This window comes from Staurois parvus, unplaced genomic scaffold, assembly GCF_062004578.1.
Source record: "Staurois parvus isolate SC_StPar_1 unplaced genomic scaffold, SC_StPar_1.0 ptg000090l, whole genome shotgun sequence".
Classification (NCBI taxonomy): Eukaryota; Metazoa; Chordata; class Amphibia; order Anura; family Ranidae; genus Staurois; species Staurois parvus.
Genome location: NW_028317886.1, coordinates 16,633,675 through 16,653,074, shown reverse-complemented (window position 1 = coordinate 16,653,074; position 19,400 = coordinate 16,633,675). Strand labels below are relative to the sequence as shown.

Here is a 19,400-nt window from a genome sequence, read left to right as displayed (position 1 = left end):
GAGAACAGCATTGAGAATTATAGATCAAAGAGCTGCTTGCTGAAATTTATAAAAATGTATGTGTAAAAAGTCAGGGGCTGACTCTGCTCCACCCGTAACTAAAATATGCTTTTGAGTGGACTGACAAAACAAGCTGTGGCACATATTTATAAAACAGCAAATGTGACATTCACCAAACATTTCCAGGTGGTCAATCATTCCCTATAAATGTTAAAATGTATGTACCAGATATTCTTGATGGGAATATCTGCCGATTGTGACATTCACTTCTCTGCATATATGCCCGTGCAGTTTCAGTCAGAAGAAACCTCAAGAAGACCTAAATATTGTGCCTGTAATTTACATTTTGTTTCTGTATATGCAAAATTTGTTGACTACTTCTACACCTAGAACAAGGTGGCTTTAATAAATGAATATCATATTGCTGTTAGTTGCAATATCTAGAATAGAAGCTGGGTGCTTCTATGAAATGAAGTACAAAATGGAGTTGGCAAACTCCATGCCCTATGCCCATGTATAGTCATTGGCTTGATGAACGCTCAATATAACTAATACACAAGATGTACACAAGCTGAACAGACCGATCTCATACCCTAATTCTTACTGCTGGCACCCAATTGCTGTTTCTATATTGAAAGCATTTGCTGTCCTCTGATGGATCCTAAATCTGATTGGTGTCCCCTGGAATAGTTCGTGAATTTGCTCAACAATGAACATAAGGGCATAATGCTTTATAAGGGAATATTGACCGGCAACCATACTTAGGCCAAATCAAAGACTGTACAATCTTAGATTTGTAAGAATTAAACCATACAAACAAGACTCAAGGAGAGACATTAACACCATTGCTTATCAAATCAAGTAGAAATTTGTATTAAAAACATTAACATTAATATTTGGGTCTGTTGTGTGACCAAATCAACGCTTTTGGCTTTGTGCCGTCATTGGGGCCAAATCGCAACTATCCACCTATTTTTTGCGCTGCAAACAGAGAACTTATTTAATAGTGAAATCCAACTTAATGGCCACAGAACTTGTTGGAAACTTTAGGGACACTTTTTCAATGTGTACAGACATGCTTGGTGGCGAATACACAAATCACTTACAAAGAACAAATCTTTTTCTAACTTGCATTAGAAATAAAATAAACGACAGATACACTACAGAAACAATAAGACCGTTTTGAAAAATTTCCCCCATTATGTCCCATACACCCTATATATAAAATATCTATTAAAGAAAAAAATTACTACAAATACATGATTAAATAGTAACATAAAAATCCTCTAGGGTGCTAATGCATAAACAGGGACCGAAACATACTGGCACACAGAAACCTTACTTTGTAAAGTTACAACACTAGAGCTCAAGGGGTAACCTTTCAGAATATTGAAAATGACAGTACAAAGCCACAGACGAAGCACTCAGGATTATCTATATTTAAACTATATCTCGAGCGTCGCATAGCGACTTGCTATTTTTATTTATGCGAGCTGTAAAGTGGTAAACCAGAATGCTCGGTAAGCTTGTGAAATTCAAAAAGAGTTTACATTCAGCAAAAATGCAAGACAAACCTGCTGTAAAATCTGTCTGCAGTGTAGCACATCTAAAGAAATGGCTAGCAGTATCAGGGCACATCTTAGGTAATAACTGAAAAACTGCACAAAGTTTAAATGAACACTGTTGGGTCTGTATTCAGGAAGTGATATCTGAGAAAAAAAAGTCAGAAATACCTCCCTAATAATATTAATACCATAGTTGTGGTTAGATATTTTCCAGAATAAAAGCCAGATACTCACCCGTCTCCGGCAAAAAGGCAGGCCGTGAGCTATGATGCTGATACAAAAAGTCTTCATCACGGTTTGGTTTGGCAGACTTTCTTTAGTGCTTGTGAGATCACTGGGGACCAAATCATAATTTAAGGTCGCTTTATCAGACTTGGACATCCTTGAGTGACTCCAACTTGATGATAGCAACATACAGAAATGTTCATATTCACCACCTGATGGCTTCCTGTACCGAAGAGCCCAAAGTGGCTCTTGAAATCCCAAGGCCTTCTCTTCCTGTCTTTCAAGTTGTCCCTGTGGAGTTCTGACCTATGTGTGGCTTGCTGAAGTACATGCTATCCGAGTATAGCAAGGAATTATAAACTCCAAATGGGGAGCAGACTGCTCCTGTCATTCATGCAGCTGCCAGTCCCTCCCATAGCAAGAGAGGAGCAATTACTGTACAGTATACTGTCTGCCCCTTCACCAGCCACACTGCAAAGTTTGCATTCCACAAGTGGTCCTGCACTTCAAGACACTAACATTTATAAAAGGAAGAAGGGTTGTGAGATCTTAATTTGTACACAACCCAAAGTAATATAAAGCATGTTCAATAATAGGAAAATGTTTTAGAACTTGTGTTTCCGCTTTTTGCTAAAAGGATTTATATGGTACAGCACACAGCTATTATTGTAAATTTTGTTTTTATTATGTAAGAGAGGAATACTGACACATCATCAAACAATTTAGTTGGTGAGTGAATGTCCGTCCTTGCTATGGAGGAGGAATAGGTGGAGGACAGAAATAAAATAAAAATTCCAACTTCAATAAAACAGAAAAAAAAGAACAAACTTATTTTATCCTCTGCTGCCCTCTGGTGGTACATTCTAAAAACACAGTGATTACCCTTCAGACAGTTTAAAATAAAAGGCTTGCGGTGATTGTAGCTGTATTAGTGCCCTACCAACAAGAACAGAGAACTTTCTGTGATACTTTTTTTGTTTGCACTGAGGCTGCATTCACACTTGAGTGATTTGTAGCTTGAAGCTCAAAGCTCCAAAAACGCTCAAACTTAAAAAAAATCAATTGTTCTCTATGGTGCCTGCTTGTGCAATCAGGTTTGAATAGGCACCATAGAGAACAATTTATTTTTTTAAGTTTGAGCGTTCTTGGAGCTTCATGCTACAAATCGCTCAAGTGTGAACGCAGCCTGATATCCAAATTTTCAGGACAAGCTTTCAAGATGTGTTCCCATCTTCATGGTCCAAGAATGGGACACACCCCAAAAGTCTGTCCTGAAAATTTGGAAGTTAATACAAATAAAACAAGTATCACAGACCGTAATCAAAAAAGTGAATCATCAAGCACCATTTGTAATTTCATCTGTAGTTATTTCATAGAAAGAGCCAGCAACTGATCAATAACTACAGCCTGCCACATACTTGTGTTAAATAATGAGAACTGTACGGAGTGTATCATTTTAGACATGGCACCTACTGTGTCTTTGGCACCCAATGTAAAGTAGGACTATAAGGGAAACTTTCAGTTGTGATAGAGTAAGGGGGGTGCACGGTTATAACTGCTGTCAGGTTATTGTTTGCCGTCTGTGTCCCATTGGGGAGATTTAGCTTAACTTCCTGTCCCATAGCCAAAACAGGAAGTGAGGAAATACCTGCAAATTAAGGGAATTTCTTGCCCCCCATCACCAAAACTAGTGTCCTAATTGTAATATTTCCCCTCTATTACTTTTCAGAGGACAACCCAAAATGTGGGGTTTCTTTCACTTTCAATGATAATGGTAAACAGAACAAATAAAGAGGGTGAATCTCCATAATGGGGCACAGACCACAATAAATACTGACAGGTGTTCTAATCCATATCTACGCTATCCAAAACTAAAAAATAAGTTTTGCCTTTAGTTATACTTTAAGCTTCTTCACGTTTATTGTACAAAATCTCACCAAAATCACCAATAAAGAAAACATCCATTTATCTATGTGCTTGTTTAAAGGCTGGTGTAGTTATTTAAACTATGCTGTTCTTGGTTAGGCATTGGCATTTTGGAACATTTCTGAAATGCTTGCATTTGGTGGCCGTTTCAAGGATCTGTGCGGTGGCTCTGCAAATCTGAACAGCTGCTCAAGATACAAGAGGAAAGACAGAAAGCTGACAGTTGTTCCCAGAAGAATGTAGCTGCTCATTAGCTGCTTGTGCTGTGGTAGTACCTTTTCTCTGGACTATGTAAAGAATGGCAAAGCACAACAGGTAGGTTAGACATTCCATGGATGCCACATTATGTGCCCGTAGATTAACATTTCTCTGGGAAAGATGGTGTGCTTTACAAACATGTTTTCTAAGATAGCAGCAATGTCTGCAGAAAGCACTAAGAATAGCTTATGGCCAAATTAAGAGCATATTAACCACTTCCAGTCCGGACACTTTTACCCCCTTCCTGTCCAGGCCAATTTTCAGCTTTCAGTGCTATCACACTTTGAATGACTTTTGCGCGGTCATGCAACACTGTACCCATATGAATTGTTTAGCATTTTTTTGAGACAGATACAACTTTATTTTGGTGGTATTTATTCATCACTGGGATTTTTATTTTTTTTGCTATGTAAATTAAAAAGTCCAAACATTTTGAAAAAATGTTTTTCTTATAAAAATTTGCAAATAAAAGTATTTCATCATAAATCTTGGCCAAAATTTATTCCGTTATATTTTTAGTAAAAAAAAAAAATAACCCAAATTAGTTTATAACCAAAAAATTATAATTTTTAAACTTTTTTTTAATATTTTTTATGTATTTTTTTCTTGTTTCCATACTGTCACCCTAGCAGTACAGTGTCACCATAGTGACACTGTACTACTTGTGGAGGGGTGATGAAGATTTTTTCCTTTTTTTTCTACACTGATTGCTTTTACACCCATAAAAGATGTAAAAGCAATAATTTCTCCTCTTTAGCTGCATTCTTGCAGCCATTGAGAACTACTGAGTGAGCTGTGATTGGTCACAGCTTGTCACATGGTACAAGGCTGTTGTGAATAGCCTTGTACCATGTGACCTCTGTGATCAATCACAGATTTCACACGTAGTAAGCAATGATGTCACAAGTGACATCTTGCTTACTACTCTGCATGTGATCACTGATTGGCCAATCAGTGATCACATGATCGGGACCTTGTACAGAGGTCCCGTCCGACGATCGGTGTTCCACTGTGTCCAAATGATATACTGTATGTGTGATGTTCCAACAGCACGATAACAAACATGCACATAAGACTGACAGTATAAAAGGAAAAAAGTACTTAAAGTAGAACTATAGGCAAAAAGTTCACTTTGTAAAGAAAACCCAATCGTGTGCAAGAAAAATAAAAAACAACAGCATTTTTGCTTGATTGGACGATGGAAGTCAGCAGAGTTTCCCCCATTTACTACGCTCTGGAGCAACTGCACTTTCTAAAGTGCACAGTCTATTTGCCTTTTAGCAACTCAACTCCCATATTTTCAGGAAAAAATACACTAACATTTACTGGTAACAAATCATGAAAACATCACAGGTACTCCTGATGATATTTTTTTTACATTTTGGATAGACTAGGACAGGGTCATAACCCCAGTTTATTTTCTGCCATCTTTGTCCCATTTGGGAGATTTACCTTCACCTCCTGTCTCATAGCCAAAACAGAAGTGAGAGGAAATCCCTGTAAATTAAGGGAAATCCTTGGGGACTCCCAGGTCGCCAGAACTAGTGTTGGAAGATTGGAAGTTGGAAGCATTGAAATATTTCCCCTTTAATATTTTTCTTGGGACAACCCAAAATTTGGGAATTTCTTTTACTTTCAATGACAATGGTAAACACAATGAATACTGAGGGATTCTCTCTGTAACGGGGACAGACAGCAATAAAAACTGACAGAGGTTCAAAGCCATCTCCATTTTGTCCAAAACATTGCCTTTAGTTGTACTTTAAAGGATAAGTTCAGCTTTAATGTTATGTTTTACACTCATATTTAGGGTGTAACGTAACTATTTCACAGGTTAATTTGTAGCTTTCAGCGCTGTCACACTCTGAATGACAATTGCACAGTCATGCAACACTGTACGCAAATAACTTTTATTATTCTATTCACAAAAACAGAGCTTTCTTTTAGAGTGTTTTTTTATATTTTGCTAAATAAATGACAAAAAAAAAAAAAAAGAAAATTTAAGAGAAAAAAAAAAAAAAAAAACACATTTTTCTTTGTTTCGGTTATAGACTTTTGCTAATAATCATCCTTCAAAAATTTAGGCCAAAATGTATTCTGCTACATTTCTTTAGCAAAAATAACCCAAACCAGTGTATCTTAATTAGCGTGTGTGTATAAAAATTGATTATGATGTACTGATAGACCCAAAATGCCAGAACAGTACAAATATCCCCCAAGTGACCCCTTTTTGCAAAGTAGACAAGTGCAAGGTATTTAGTAAGGAGGTATGGTGAATTTTTGGAAGTTTACATTTTTGCCACAACTGTTCAGAAAATGAAATTTAAAAAAAAAAAATTTTTTTACAAACGGTCACCAGTGCAGTGCGGCGCCATTATATAACTGGTGTGGCAGTGATCAGGGACACTGAGTGGTGACAGTATGCAAAAAAACAAACTTTTTTTTTTTTTAAACTTTTTGTTTCATGGTTTAATAGTTTGTTTTGTTTTTTTACACTCTGTGACCAGATCAATACAGTGTTACTGTAGTAACACTGTACAACTCTGGGAAGGTGATCAGGATTTTTTTCCCCCACTGGTATAAACAATCATTTTTACAGAATTAAATCGATTCAGTGTGTAGTGTGATTAGCGGTGACTGGCCACAGCTAATCACATGGTACATATAGGCTGTGATTGGTCCTGACTGTACCATGTGACCAACCAGAGCGTGCAACACAATAGTACACAATGGATGGCATGAATGCAAGTCATCCATTGTACATAATTGTCATGTGATCTGCTGTGACTGGTCATAGCGATCACATGGTACTAGCAGCAGCCCAGTAGAGTGATCTGTCATAGTCTGTGTCCAGTGGACACAGTGGGCGACAGATTGCGCTACAGGGCATTCTGGGAAGGACTTTATACGACATCCATCCAGAATGTCGAATGTCCCGCCCGGCCATCATTTGTGTATCGGCAGGAAGCAGTGAATGTAGCCATGCACATGCAGGTGCTTATGCACATATTTGTGTGCATGTTTCAGAGGCATAAAAAATGCCCCAAAGCTATGTCTGGAGAGGCGCTTATGAGTATATTGAGCACATAAATTTATTTTAGTGGCTAAAATAAATGAATATTCTAGCAAATAGAATTAGTTTACTCTAATATGCACATAAACATGCACAACCGCATACAAATCGATGAGATTAGAGGCATTTTTTCTGCCAATGTCTGAACATATCTGAAGCATGAGGCTTAAAGAGTGGCTGAACAAGAACCTCAACAACCTTACTCAGCACTTGTTTAGCAAATCCTGGACAGTAAATCTTCCAAGATTAACTATCTTTTTTTCTCCCAAGGCAAGCAATATGACTGGCAACACTTGGGAAAGGCAATCAAGTCATGTTCTTTAGAGTGGCATGCAGCTGCTAGAAGAGGCGCTTCGAGAATGCAGCAGTGCCTAGGGAGGTGCAACGTTACTTTTCAAACACCTCTAAACCCTCAGAGAAAGTTCAACTACCTTTTGCAATAACTATCCATATCAGAAAAATATAAACAGGGAGCAACACATGTTTCAGTTTCACAGTGAAGACTGAAAATACACAAAAACAAAATCCCCGACAAAGCTGTGTTCAGTGATAAGATCAGTAACATAGAAATGGAAAGAGCTCATTTATGTGTGCTTTAAACATAAACTTTAGAACGTGTTATTTGTCTCCATTTTTGTTCCCATGAACACATGGTCAAACCTAAAGAGGAACTAAACCCACTGATCTAACAGACATGTATAACACTGTGAAACAAGTGCACTAATACAAAGTGCCTACTTTAAATAACCCCAAAAGGTGACAAAATATAAGTGCTGACAGTCATAAATAATGTGCTCAAATCACAATAAATTAACTTGTGACAATATTATGTGAAAAAAAACACAAACACCACAATTTATGTGCAGATAATGACAGTCTCCAATAAAGATAATTCTATATATCACTGAATATAAGGAAACTACTGCAGTGCCACAGGTAACACTTCAATACACTAATGGTTTGATTTACTAAAACTGGAGCACTCAAAATCTGCTGCAGCTGTACATAGTAGCCAATCGGCTTCTAATTTCAGCTTGTTCAATTAAGTTTTGACAATAAAACCTGGAAGCGGATTGGTTTATTTGGCACTCTCCAGTTTTAGTTAATCAACCCGATTGTCCACGATAGGTGTCCCCAAGTGCAGCAAATGCTCTTAAGGAAGCCATTGGAGCTCTAAAATTAAAAGATAGGAGAACGTCTAGCTGACACAGCCTTGACAAACTGTAGTATCCAGCATCCAGCTTGAACTCAAAAACATATGTAATGGAAGAGGAACACAAAAGCATATTCTGTAGTGTAAGAAGAATAGACAACTCAGCGAGCGCTCAACAGAAATCAGCAGCTATGCACTGTAAAGGAAACCATAAACCTTCTAAGAAATATATAAAGTGAAAAAAAGTGCAGCGCTAACAATAAAATGTGAAATAAAATATAGGTGAAATATAAATAAAATATCTCAAGATATACATTTATAATAAAAGTTCATAATAGATATATAGAGCTCCACATAATTTCAGATAACTCAGTACACCACTTCTTCAAGGTAGAAATGAGAGGCAAAGTACAGATGTAGTGCACACTCACCAGACGCAAAAGAGAATTGCGCAATGCGTAGAAAATGAAGGTCTGCCAATGGGTCCCTCTCAGCATTGGAATGGAATCAACACAGAAGAAATGGATGTCATCAGGGATATTCAACAGGAGGTCCCCTTTAAGAAGTCGGGTGCAGCCTCTTCAATGTGGTAAGGTGGTCACCAGGGGGAGCTCTGGGGAATTAAGCGCTCAGCAGAGCAAAAAAAGGGGAAATGGCCATAGTGTAGTATATTCATAAGTATTTATTGAATGATATGAATGAACGTATAAAAGGATATCTCCATACATGTAAAATGCCAAGCATATGACTAAACAGCAGCAATATGTGATAACAGCTACAAAGCTGTTATGAGCACTAACCAGCTGGATAGAAGTAATGGCCGCCAGACCCCTGTGATCCTGCGACCTGACGTCAAGGCTCGCAGGCTCCTCCAAAACGCGTTTCATACGCGTGTACGTCTTCAGTTGGGGTTGCCAACTATTCCGTAGTGTAGTAATATTGAATAAAAACAGAATTTACTAAAAAGCCAGTGGCATGCGCATAAATACATAGAAAAGCCAGGAGAAGATAACCTAAGATGGCCATAGCATTTCTTCCATTGAATATGATGTCACCATGCCCCAGGCTTTTCTGTGTTTTTATGCATGAAGGTAAAAAAAAAAACCACCTGTGTGCAGCAGCGCCACCCCCCCCAATATACTTAACTAAGCCCCATCGCAGTACAGCGATGTGCATGAGAGTTTCATCTCTGCGAGGACTCTCCCTCCTTATTGGCTGAGACAGCAGCAGGATCCATTGTTGTCAATCACAGCCACTGAGCAAATGAGAAGGGGAGGGGCCAAGCTGCAGCTGAGTGTGAATAGACATGCAGAGCAGAGGCTTGGGAGTCCGCCTGCTTGGGTGCCCTCATAGCAACCTGCTTACTATGGGGGCACTAGGCAGGAGGGAGGGGTCAGGAGTGCAGGAAGAGGACCCAAAAGGAAAGAGGATCAGGGATGTTCTGTGCAAAACCACAGGTGAGAATGGCATGTTTGTTTAGTTTTTTTGGTTTACCTTTAATACAACTATAATAGTGTTAATACCCAATTATTTTACAGGTACTAACCCTTAAGGCCTCATGCACACTGGGCATTTTAAAAACGGTAGCATTCGATGCATAAAGTCGCGTTAAAAATGTGAGATTTTCCGTGTTTTTTTGCATTAGCGTTTAGCTGCTTTTTTTTTTTCTTTAATTACACACAAAAAATTGCCAAAATAACCCACTCAAAACCGCCGGTTTGCCAAGTTTTACTGCGGTTACCAGCGCTAGAGCGTTTTTATAGCTAAAAAAAAAAAAAAAACCTCCTCTTGAAACCCGCTAGGTTCTGGATTTTTCCAGCTAAAAAACACCCCTGCCAATAACTGATTCCCACCTGGCCACTGCACATAAATGGCCAGGTGGAATCTTCGCTGTGCTGAGTGGACGTTCCTGAACGTCCCTTAGAACGTAGCTGCGCACTCTCGGTGTGCCTGTGTCCCCTGGTCACAGTAAAATACCACACGGTAGAAGGGCTCTCTGATTGGCCCTTCTGATGACATGATGGCTGTGTCCAATCACAGCCATCATGTGATGTCAACAGTCGCCAGTCTGTTGAATGGCTCTGCCTTTCCTCACACAGAGCCCGCTAGTGAGGACAAGCACAGCCGACCAGTGTAAAACAAACACACGCACATACATATATATCACCCCATAATGTCCCCCACACAGCTCTCAGTGCACCAGTGATCCACATCTGTCATGGCGTACCAGCGTAAATTCCACATCTATACCAGTGATCCACATCTGTTACGGTGTACCAATGTAAAATTCAAATCTGTACCAGTGATCCACATCTGTCATGATGTGGTCACCCACCTCTGAACCAGCTGTCATCCACTCCTGTACCAGTGATTATTTCACCATAGAAGTCCATTAAAGTTGGGCACACAGGCGGGGAGCACAGAGCACTTATCACCTTCTGGATGTGAAAGGGATTTTTGTTCACTTGATTTCACATTTGGTACTTTATTTCACTATTTATTATGTGTTCATTATTTAAGCATGTTTTTCATGTCATATAACATACATTTAGGCAGCACTCCTGCTATTTTGTGTATTATGTTGTTAAGGTTGTACCTTTATAGGAGCAGCAGCCCAGTTTTTGTTTAATATTGAGTGTGCGCTATTGATTGGTGTGTCCTAAGCGCAGGTGATCATTATCTATTATCTATCAGTGATCAACATCTCTCATGGCCTACCAGTGTCAAATCCACATCTGTCACAGTTTACCAGTGCTCAATATCTGTCACACAGTACTAGTGTAAAATCCACATCAGTACCAGTGAATAACTTCTGTCACAAATTATCAGAGTAAAATCCACACCTTGCCTGTACCAATGATCAATATCTGTCAGTGTACTAGTGTCAAATCCACATCAGTACCAGTGATCAATATCTGTCAGTGTACTAGTGTCAAATCCACATCAGTACCAGTGATCAATATCGTTCACAGAGTATCAGTGTCAAATCCATATTTGTACCAGTGAACATCAAAATGTCTAAAAAAAAAAAAAAAAAAATTATACACCAGCGAGGATGCTTTCTAGATACTGAGTGTGATGGACGAGAGTAGCAGGGAGCTCTCTCTGTCACACTCAGATCCTGAGAATGAGTCAGTTGAAAGCAGTGGGTCAGCAATGGATTCTATGGAGGACAGAGTCCAAACAAAGAGGTTCAGGAGATCTGAGGAGGACCAGTAGCGCAGTGGCGAGTACAAGCAGCACAGCACTCCCAGAAGATTTGGGGTGTAATTTTTAGTTTGTACATGCTATGTGTTAGAAATATCTTATAAATGGACAACTTTGTGTGTAAAAACAAAAAAAACAAAAAACACTTTCATTTTCTTTCCACATTTTCCGGAAACTTGTGGGGAAAAAAATGACATTTTCAAAAGACTTATTATGCTTCCTAGAATATACAGTGGAGTGTTTGCTTTCAAAAATTGGGTCATTTTGTGTGTAATTCCATTGTCTTAGTTGCTCCAGGGCCTTCAAAAATGTAATAGGTAGTCAAAAAATGAGATGTGTATGAGATTTATGCCTCCACAATGTCTTTTGGATGTTGGGCCTCTGTATATGGCCAGGCTGAGGAAAAATTCTTACACATGTGGTATCCCCATACTCAGGAGCAGTAGCAGAATGTGTTTTGGGGTGAAGCTGCAAGTATGCATATACCGTGTGAGGAGTAACCTGCTAATATCACAATTGTGTGAAAAAAAAAATTATTTACTTTCTTCATTTTCCAAAGAATTATGGGGAAAAAAAATTACAGGTTCAAAAAACTCACCATGCGTCTTACTTGGAATGTCTACTTTCCAAAAATGGGTAATTTGGGGGGTCTTTGTACTGTCCTGGCTTGTTCGTGTCTCAAAAAATAGGATAGGCCATCAGTACATCAGGTCTGATCAGGTGTAATCAATTTTCAACGATTGGTACCATAGCTTGTAGACTCTAATGCCCCGTACACACTAAGAAAATCGTACGAATATTTTCATACGAGGACCGAATGTCCGATAATCAGATCGTTAGTACACAGCTTATGAGTGCCGATCACGACAATTCGTACGACAATAGCCGAAGGGACAAGCGCAAAAATGTTTGATTTTTGTTTAATCAGTACAGTAGTCAACTGAAAATACAATACAAATACAATACATGACATCACTTTCAAAATTCTTTTCTTTCATAGGAGAGTTTTAGTTTCTTTAGTAACCTTTTCACTTTTGATGTGAGACTAGCAGGCAAAAAAAAAAAAAACGGGCGATCGTTCGTACGGGGCATAACTTTCACACAGACAAAATAATACACATCGATTGGGAACATTTTTACCAAAGTAATGTAGCAGTAAACATTTTGGCCCAAATTTATGAAGAATTACTTATTTGCAAAATTTTATAACAGAAACGAAGAAAAATGCTTTTTTTACAAACTTTTCGGTCTTTTTTAATGTAAACTGCAAAAAAAAAAAAAAAAAAAACCCATTGCTAATTAAATACCACAAAAATAAAGCTCTATTTGTGTGAAAAAAGGGCAAAAATTGCATTTGGGTACAGCGTTGCATGACTTAGTTTTTATCATTCCAAGTGTGAGCGCTGAAAGCTGGTCTTGGCAGGAAGGGGGTAAAAGTGCCGGTATTGAGGTGGTTAAAGCCTACGTGTGCTTGGACACTGAGGATAACATTCTGCGGGGTGTACTGGCTGTGGAAAAAAATGCCAGAAGCCAAAAACAGCAGCTGTAAAAACGGTGTGCATGAGGCCTAAAAGGGCAAAATGAGGCATGCCCTACTTTGTATTCACGTATCTAGCAGTTTTCTGCGTACACGAAATTTACCTTCTGACTACATAAAGAGATCGTACAGAAGAGGAGATTTAGACAGATATGAGGTCACCACACCAAGCAGTCCATTCAATTGGCTAAAATGTTGAGACCTGCTCTGAGACAGACACAGCTTTTTCTTTCTTTTTTTTTTTTTTTTTTTTGCAACACAGGTGCATTAATGGTATACTGATACATAGGGAACCTGTAATATAGGTGAATAATGCTTGTACACATACCCAAAGGAACCCACGTTTTATTTAAGCAGATTGATGCAGCTAAGATGCTTGTGTGTATGAGCCTAAATCTAAGTAGAAAGACCCCTTACAGTCCAAATAAAACACTACTGGGGCATACTCAAAGCAGAACTAAAACTGTTGAATGAATGGCCTCCCCCCACCCCTCTTCTGTGCTGCCACCTTAAATTCCAGGACTTCCAGGAATCTAGGACCTAGCAAAAACTGGTGGTGCACATGAGCATGCGTGTGCAAAAAAGGCAGGCAGATTGCCACTATATAGCCCTGCCGCGTTTGCTTGCACAAATATGTCAAACATTCACACATATGTTGCACAGTTGTGGCTTAGTAGCACACTGCCTTCTAGGATAGCTGTCACATACAGTGGGTATAGAAAAGAATCACACCCCTTTAAAATGATCACGTTTTGTTGCTTTGCAGCCTGAAATGAAGACAGACACAGTTTTTGTTTTATCCAGCTGGATTTACTCAAAATTATAACATCCAAGTGAAAAATGTAACACCAACATGTCAGAAGAAAAAAATTCAAAAACAAAATCACTGAGTTGGAAAAAGGATCACCTCCCTCCTAAAAAATGACTTGTAAACTCAATCAGGTGTAGCTAATCTGTCAAGCATCTGTGGCAATGAGCCCTTGAAGGCCAAGCCTCAGCCTGCTTCTTCTCCAGAGCCCCTGAATGTGGGGATGGACTTGCAGCACTCTGGAACCAAGTCGCGGCCCCCAGGTATGCTCAGCTAAGGATGAGAAGATCACTTGTGTGTGCGCAGAGTACAACAAGCACAGATGCTTAACAAAGCCAAGGTTGGCACATGGGTAATCAAGCAAAGGAAACACAAGTAACAAGCGGAGCTTAGAGAACTGTGAAGTTGCTCAGGTAAAGCAGACTGCACTGAGCACGTGAATATATAGGGACACAAACTGGGAGTGATCCAGGATTTGATAGAAGGGAAAAGGATATAAATCCACAATAGAGCAGGTGAAGCCCATAGGTGAACATAGAAGCCAGCACAAACATTTTGAATTGCATTGTATTTTCAGACGATTACTGTGCTAAATGAACGAAAATTGCACACTCTGGTACCGTACGATAACATTTTTTGAGCTTCTCCCTTCGGTTATTGGTACATGAACTGTCGTGATCGGCTCTCATAAACTGTATATGAACGATCAGATTATCAAACGATCGCTCCTCGTAGCAAATGTTTGTACAATTTTCCTATCACTATGTGTACTGCCTGTACAAAACAATGATAGGCTGATAGCGGCCACAGCTGTCCGCTGTTCAGATGTAAATCACAAATGTAGCAATTAGGGACAGATGATCACCCCTGGACACAAACTGCTTGTGCCCAAGAGCAATCGTTTGCCCCTAAACAAGGGTAACTGCTGGCATTACATTTGAACAATAGTCAAAGTTGAAGCCACTATAACCCAATCACTACTTTGTACAAGTTCAAAAGCCATCTACCTGTTTATCCAGCTACAAAGAAAAATACTGGATTCTTGGTAAAGCTGGAATATTTTTACCATGTGAATAAAACCTAAGTCTCCTCTTCACCCTACACAAATCAGTGAAGGGAGTAAAGAGTTTAATGGTTTAAAATTGTCCTCGTCAATGTTCTTAACACAAGATGCCATTTTCAAGCAGGCAGATAACAGAATCTGCGAGATGATTATTCCATCACAATGGCAGAACATCAAATTACCCTCAGACAGCACCAGTTGATGATCAGCTGCTGTACATGGCACTGGCCAATACAGCTCTTTACGTTTTCATAGTTCAGACCATTTACCTGTTATTTGTTCTGTCTGTGGTCATACCAGGATAGCTCCTCAATTCCGTGCAGCTGAAATAGTAAATGTTGAAGGCAGGCTGTGTTTCACTGGCCACCCAGAAAAGCACAGCCAATAAATACCTATTCAGTGAGGTAAAAATGGAAATGTTTACTTCTCAATTTTGAGCAATGAAGAGTCTACTGTTTGAAATCCCAGGTATGTAATTTAGCATTTAGAATTGGATAGGGTTTGCTACCATATTTTATATGTAGTGGAAAACACCTGAGCTGTAGTACTACACAAAATGGAAAGGGAAGGTAGATATTGAACCTGTCTCTTTAATTGATAAAGGTTTACATACATTTTACTGTCATGATTAAAATGAAATATAGTAAAATATAGGTGTATATCATTTATAACTGATGAAAGAAGGCAAGCTGAAAAACCCTAACAATGTTGCCACTATACGTGTACAGTTTGGCTGAATCTTTTGATGGCTCTGCTGGTGTAACCTCCATTTTTATTCAGCCCCCAATCACTGGCCTCCATTTTCTTTTAAAGGTGGCTCCTTGGCCTGCATATTCCTGCCAGGGCCACAAAAATGTACATGCTCCCAGGGAGAGGACTACAGCCCTACATGTGGATGCTACCTGCACTGACATGAACAAAAAACAGAAAGCACAACTCTGCACTGTCTCCAAGGGAAGTGATTAAGAGTGGCTCCCAAGGCAACACTGTCACTGAGGAAGAGCACAGGCAAGTGTTTTTGTTGTCCTTTTGGGCTGGCTGTGCCTGTCAGTGCAGGTAGCGTCATTGATACAGTCAGTGGGGCATGCATGTGCAGAAGTAGTATGGCTGATAGGATATGTAATTCCTAGCACAGGGATCACACAACTTATTTACATTTTAGATACACCCAATGTGAATGTACGGTAAGTGCAGGAACATGACACACAGGAAGCTGGAAGAATACAGTAAGGATAAAATGTAAGGGTTTCTACAGTTAGTGAAAAAGAATCACTTTTTGGTCATTGCCAAATGTATTTATTTCAATGTGTCTCGTATTTGTTTCAATGTGTCTCGTATTTGTTTCAATGTGTCTCGTATTTGTTTCAATGTGTCTCGAATACTACTACAAAAAAAACATTGCAACATTCAGCTAAGTATTCAGCTGTTTGGCTGGAATTTCACTTTAAAGAGCTGCTTTCAACTCTCTGCTTGGAAACCCTGCTGGTCTGCTATTATAATAGTTCAAGTGTTCAATAACATGACTCATCGCTAAGTAGCTACGGCAAGAAGTCACTGAAACAGAAAAGAAAATACAAAATTTACACAATTTCAACAACAAAACGCACAAATGTTTTTCCCTATGGATGTTCATGGACACAGACTACTGAAGGTTTCATTTAAAACATTAAAGGATAAATTCACCTCTTCTAACAGATTACACACGTAGTCGGGGTGTAATATGTAACATGTTAGCACTGCAGCTAGACCCCCCTCCCCTGGCCCAACCCTCTGATTCCCCATCCCCGGCGAGTCCCCAGTGTGACAGCAGTTATCACAGTATTCTCTGTGGCTTGTAACTCTCAATGAATTACCACGCCACTGTTGAGTGCTGTGGTAGTTCATTATCTCTTCCTGTCTGCTCGTACCTCCATATGAGCAGGCAGATATACACACACAGATATACAGACAGGTCTGCAGGAGTCCTGCATAGCACCCGCAAACCTGATCACGTGTGCAATGCTTCTTAGGCTCCTAGAACAAAATATAATAAATGCACTTTTTTTACCTGCAAAAAAGATGTGCATTTATTATTTTTTGCACAAAAAATGAACTTATCCTTTAACGCTAATTTCTGATCAAATTAAAAACATTTTTAAGAGCAGAAAGGTTCCAATTGTTTTAGGTACAAATAGAGGAGATTACATAGTGTGAATTTACAGATATCATTTGTCATCCCAATGCAACGTACTGTATATGTGAAGAGGTATATGTGAAGAGGCATAGCAAGAAAACACATGAAAATACAGCACAGTGGCTAAATGGTTAGCACTTCTGCCTGGCAGTACTAGGGTCGTTGGTTCGAATCCCAACCACGGCACCACCTGCCTGGAGTTTGCATGTTCTCCCTGTGCCTGCGTGAGTTTCCTCCGGGTACTCCGGTTTCCTCCAACACCCCAAAGACATGCTGGTAGTTGAATTGGCTCCTGTCTAAATTGGCCCTAGTATGTGTATGTATGAATGTGAGTTAGGGACCTTAGATTGTATGCCCCTTGAGGGTTAGGGAGTGATGTGAATGTACAATATATATATGTAAAGCGCTGCGTAAATTGACAGCGCTATACAAGTACCTGAAATAAATAGTGGGTATGCCCTCTAGTGGTAAAAGAATAATGCACTGTAGATTTTACTATACCAAAATCGTGCGAGTATACAAGGGCTGTAACTAATTATATTTAATTGCATATATTTCTATATTATAAGTGACAATCATAAAAAAAAACACTTTATACGGACTATTCTGCCTCATGCGTGTAACAAATCCTCCAAATATGCTGTCAGAGGTTGGCAGAAAACTCCTCTCTGAATGAAGGTTTGGGAACTTTTTTATGCCTCTGAACACTGCTCTAAAATATGCTTGTAAATTAAACATTGTTCATACACACACACTAGATAACCTAGAGCTGCTTACAGAAGCATGGGAGGAAAAAAAAAACCGCCAGACACCCCCAGCAGTGGCATTTTTTCTGCCCGCGGCAGGAGCCCTTAAAGTGTTACTTTAGAAACACAAAACAGGTAACATTTCTTTATCAAAAAACACAAGTGCACAACATTTAAAAATCATCTTCCCAATGTTAACTATAAAGCAATTTATGAACAAGCGTGGCAGTAAGTGTTCATTTCATTCTAGGCAGAAGTAATCATTCTGGAGAAGAAAAAAATCTTTAGTTGGTCAATTCACCTAACAGTTCTAGTTAGAGCAAAGGTAATCTTTAGATTAGAGGTGATCCACTTTTCTGTTCTATATGTGAGGCTCAAAGGGCAGATTATTTCTATTCTCTTAGGTTACATGGTCATGTTGTGGCAGTGGGGAAGAGGCTCTGCAAAAACAGAACATATTCCATGATAAATATAAAAAGGGAGAAACATTTAAACGAAGCCAGAATGGTGGGATTGTCTAAAAAGTACAGGGGTTTTGGCAAGACATAATTCAATATACACAAGAGATCTTGGGGATAACTGATCAAAAGGACCCGCGGGTGTGCCTATTTTATAGATCAGAGATGTCAGTGAAACAATATACAGTGGGGCAAAAAAGTATTTAGTCAGCCACCAATTGTGCAAGTTCTCCCACTTAAAAAGATGAAAGAGGCCTGTAATTGGCATCATAGGTAGACCTCAACTATGAGAGACAAAATGAGAAAAAAAATCCAGACAATCACATTGGCTGATTTGGAAAGAATTTATTTGCAAATTATGGTGGAAAATAAGTATTTGGTCACCTACAAACAAGGAAGATTTCTGGCTCTCACAGACCTGTACCTTCTTCTTCAAGAGGCTCCTCTGTCCTGCACTCATTACCTGTATCAATGGCACCTGTTTGAATTTGTTATCAGTATAAAAGACACCTGTCCACAACCTCAAACAGTCACACTCCAAACTCCACTATGGTGAAGACCAAAGAGCTGTCGAAGGACACCAGAAACAAAACTGTAGACCTGCACCAGGCTGGGAAGACTGAATCTGCAATAGACAAGCAGCTTGGTGTGAACAAATCAACTGTGGGAGCAATAATTAGAAAATGGAAGACATACAAGACCACTGATAATCTCCCTCGATCTGGGGCTCCACGCAAGATCTAACCCCGTGGGGTCAAAATGATCACAAGAACGGTTAGCAAAAATCCCTAGTGAAGGACCTGCAGAGAGCTGGGACCAACGTAACAAAGGCTACCATCAGTAACACACTACGCCGCCAGGGACTCAGATCCTGCAGTGCCAGTACATGTCCGGGCCCGTCTGATGTTTGCTAGAGAGCATTTGGATGATCCAGAAGAGGATTGGGAGAATGTCAGATGGTCAGATGAAACCAAAATAGAACTGTTTGGTAGAAACACGACGAGTTGTGTTTGGAGGAGAGAGAATGCTGAGTTGCATCCAAAGAACACCATACCTACTGTGAAGCATGGGGGTGGCAACATCATGCTTTGGGGCTGTTTCTCCGCAAAGGGACCAGGACGACTGATCCATGTACAGGACAGAATGAATGGGGCCATGTATCGTGAGATTTTGAGTGCAAACCTCCTTCCATCAGCAAGGGCATTGAA

At 39.4% G+C, this 19,400-nt stretch overlaps 1 protein-coding gene across 3 annotated transcripts in view; it reads right to left on the bottom strand.

Annotated features, from left to right (window-relative positions):
• FBXW7 (F-box and WD repeat domain containing 7) overlaps positions 1-19,400 on the bottom strand; it is a 280,449-nt gene that overhangs the window by 123,415 nt on the left and 137,634 nt on the right. Inside the window, exon 1 of one of the 3 annotated variants that reach the window (XM_089670456.1) lies at positions 1,800-2,106. The exons of the other annotated variants lie outside the window; for them this stretch is intronic. Coding sequence (XP_089526582.1) covers positions 1,800-1,979 — 180 coding nt within the window. The 5' untranslated portion in view covers positions 1,980-2,106. Of the gene's footprint in view, positions 1-1,799; positions 2,107-19,400 lie in introns of those variants that run through there. 3 annotated transcript variants of the gene reach the window in all.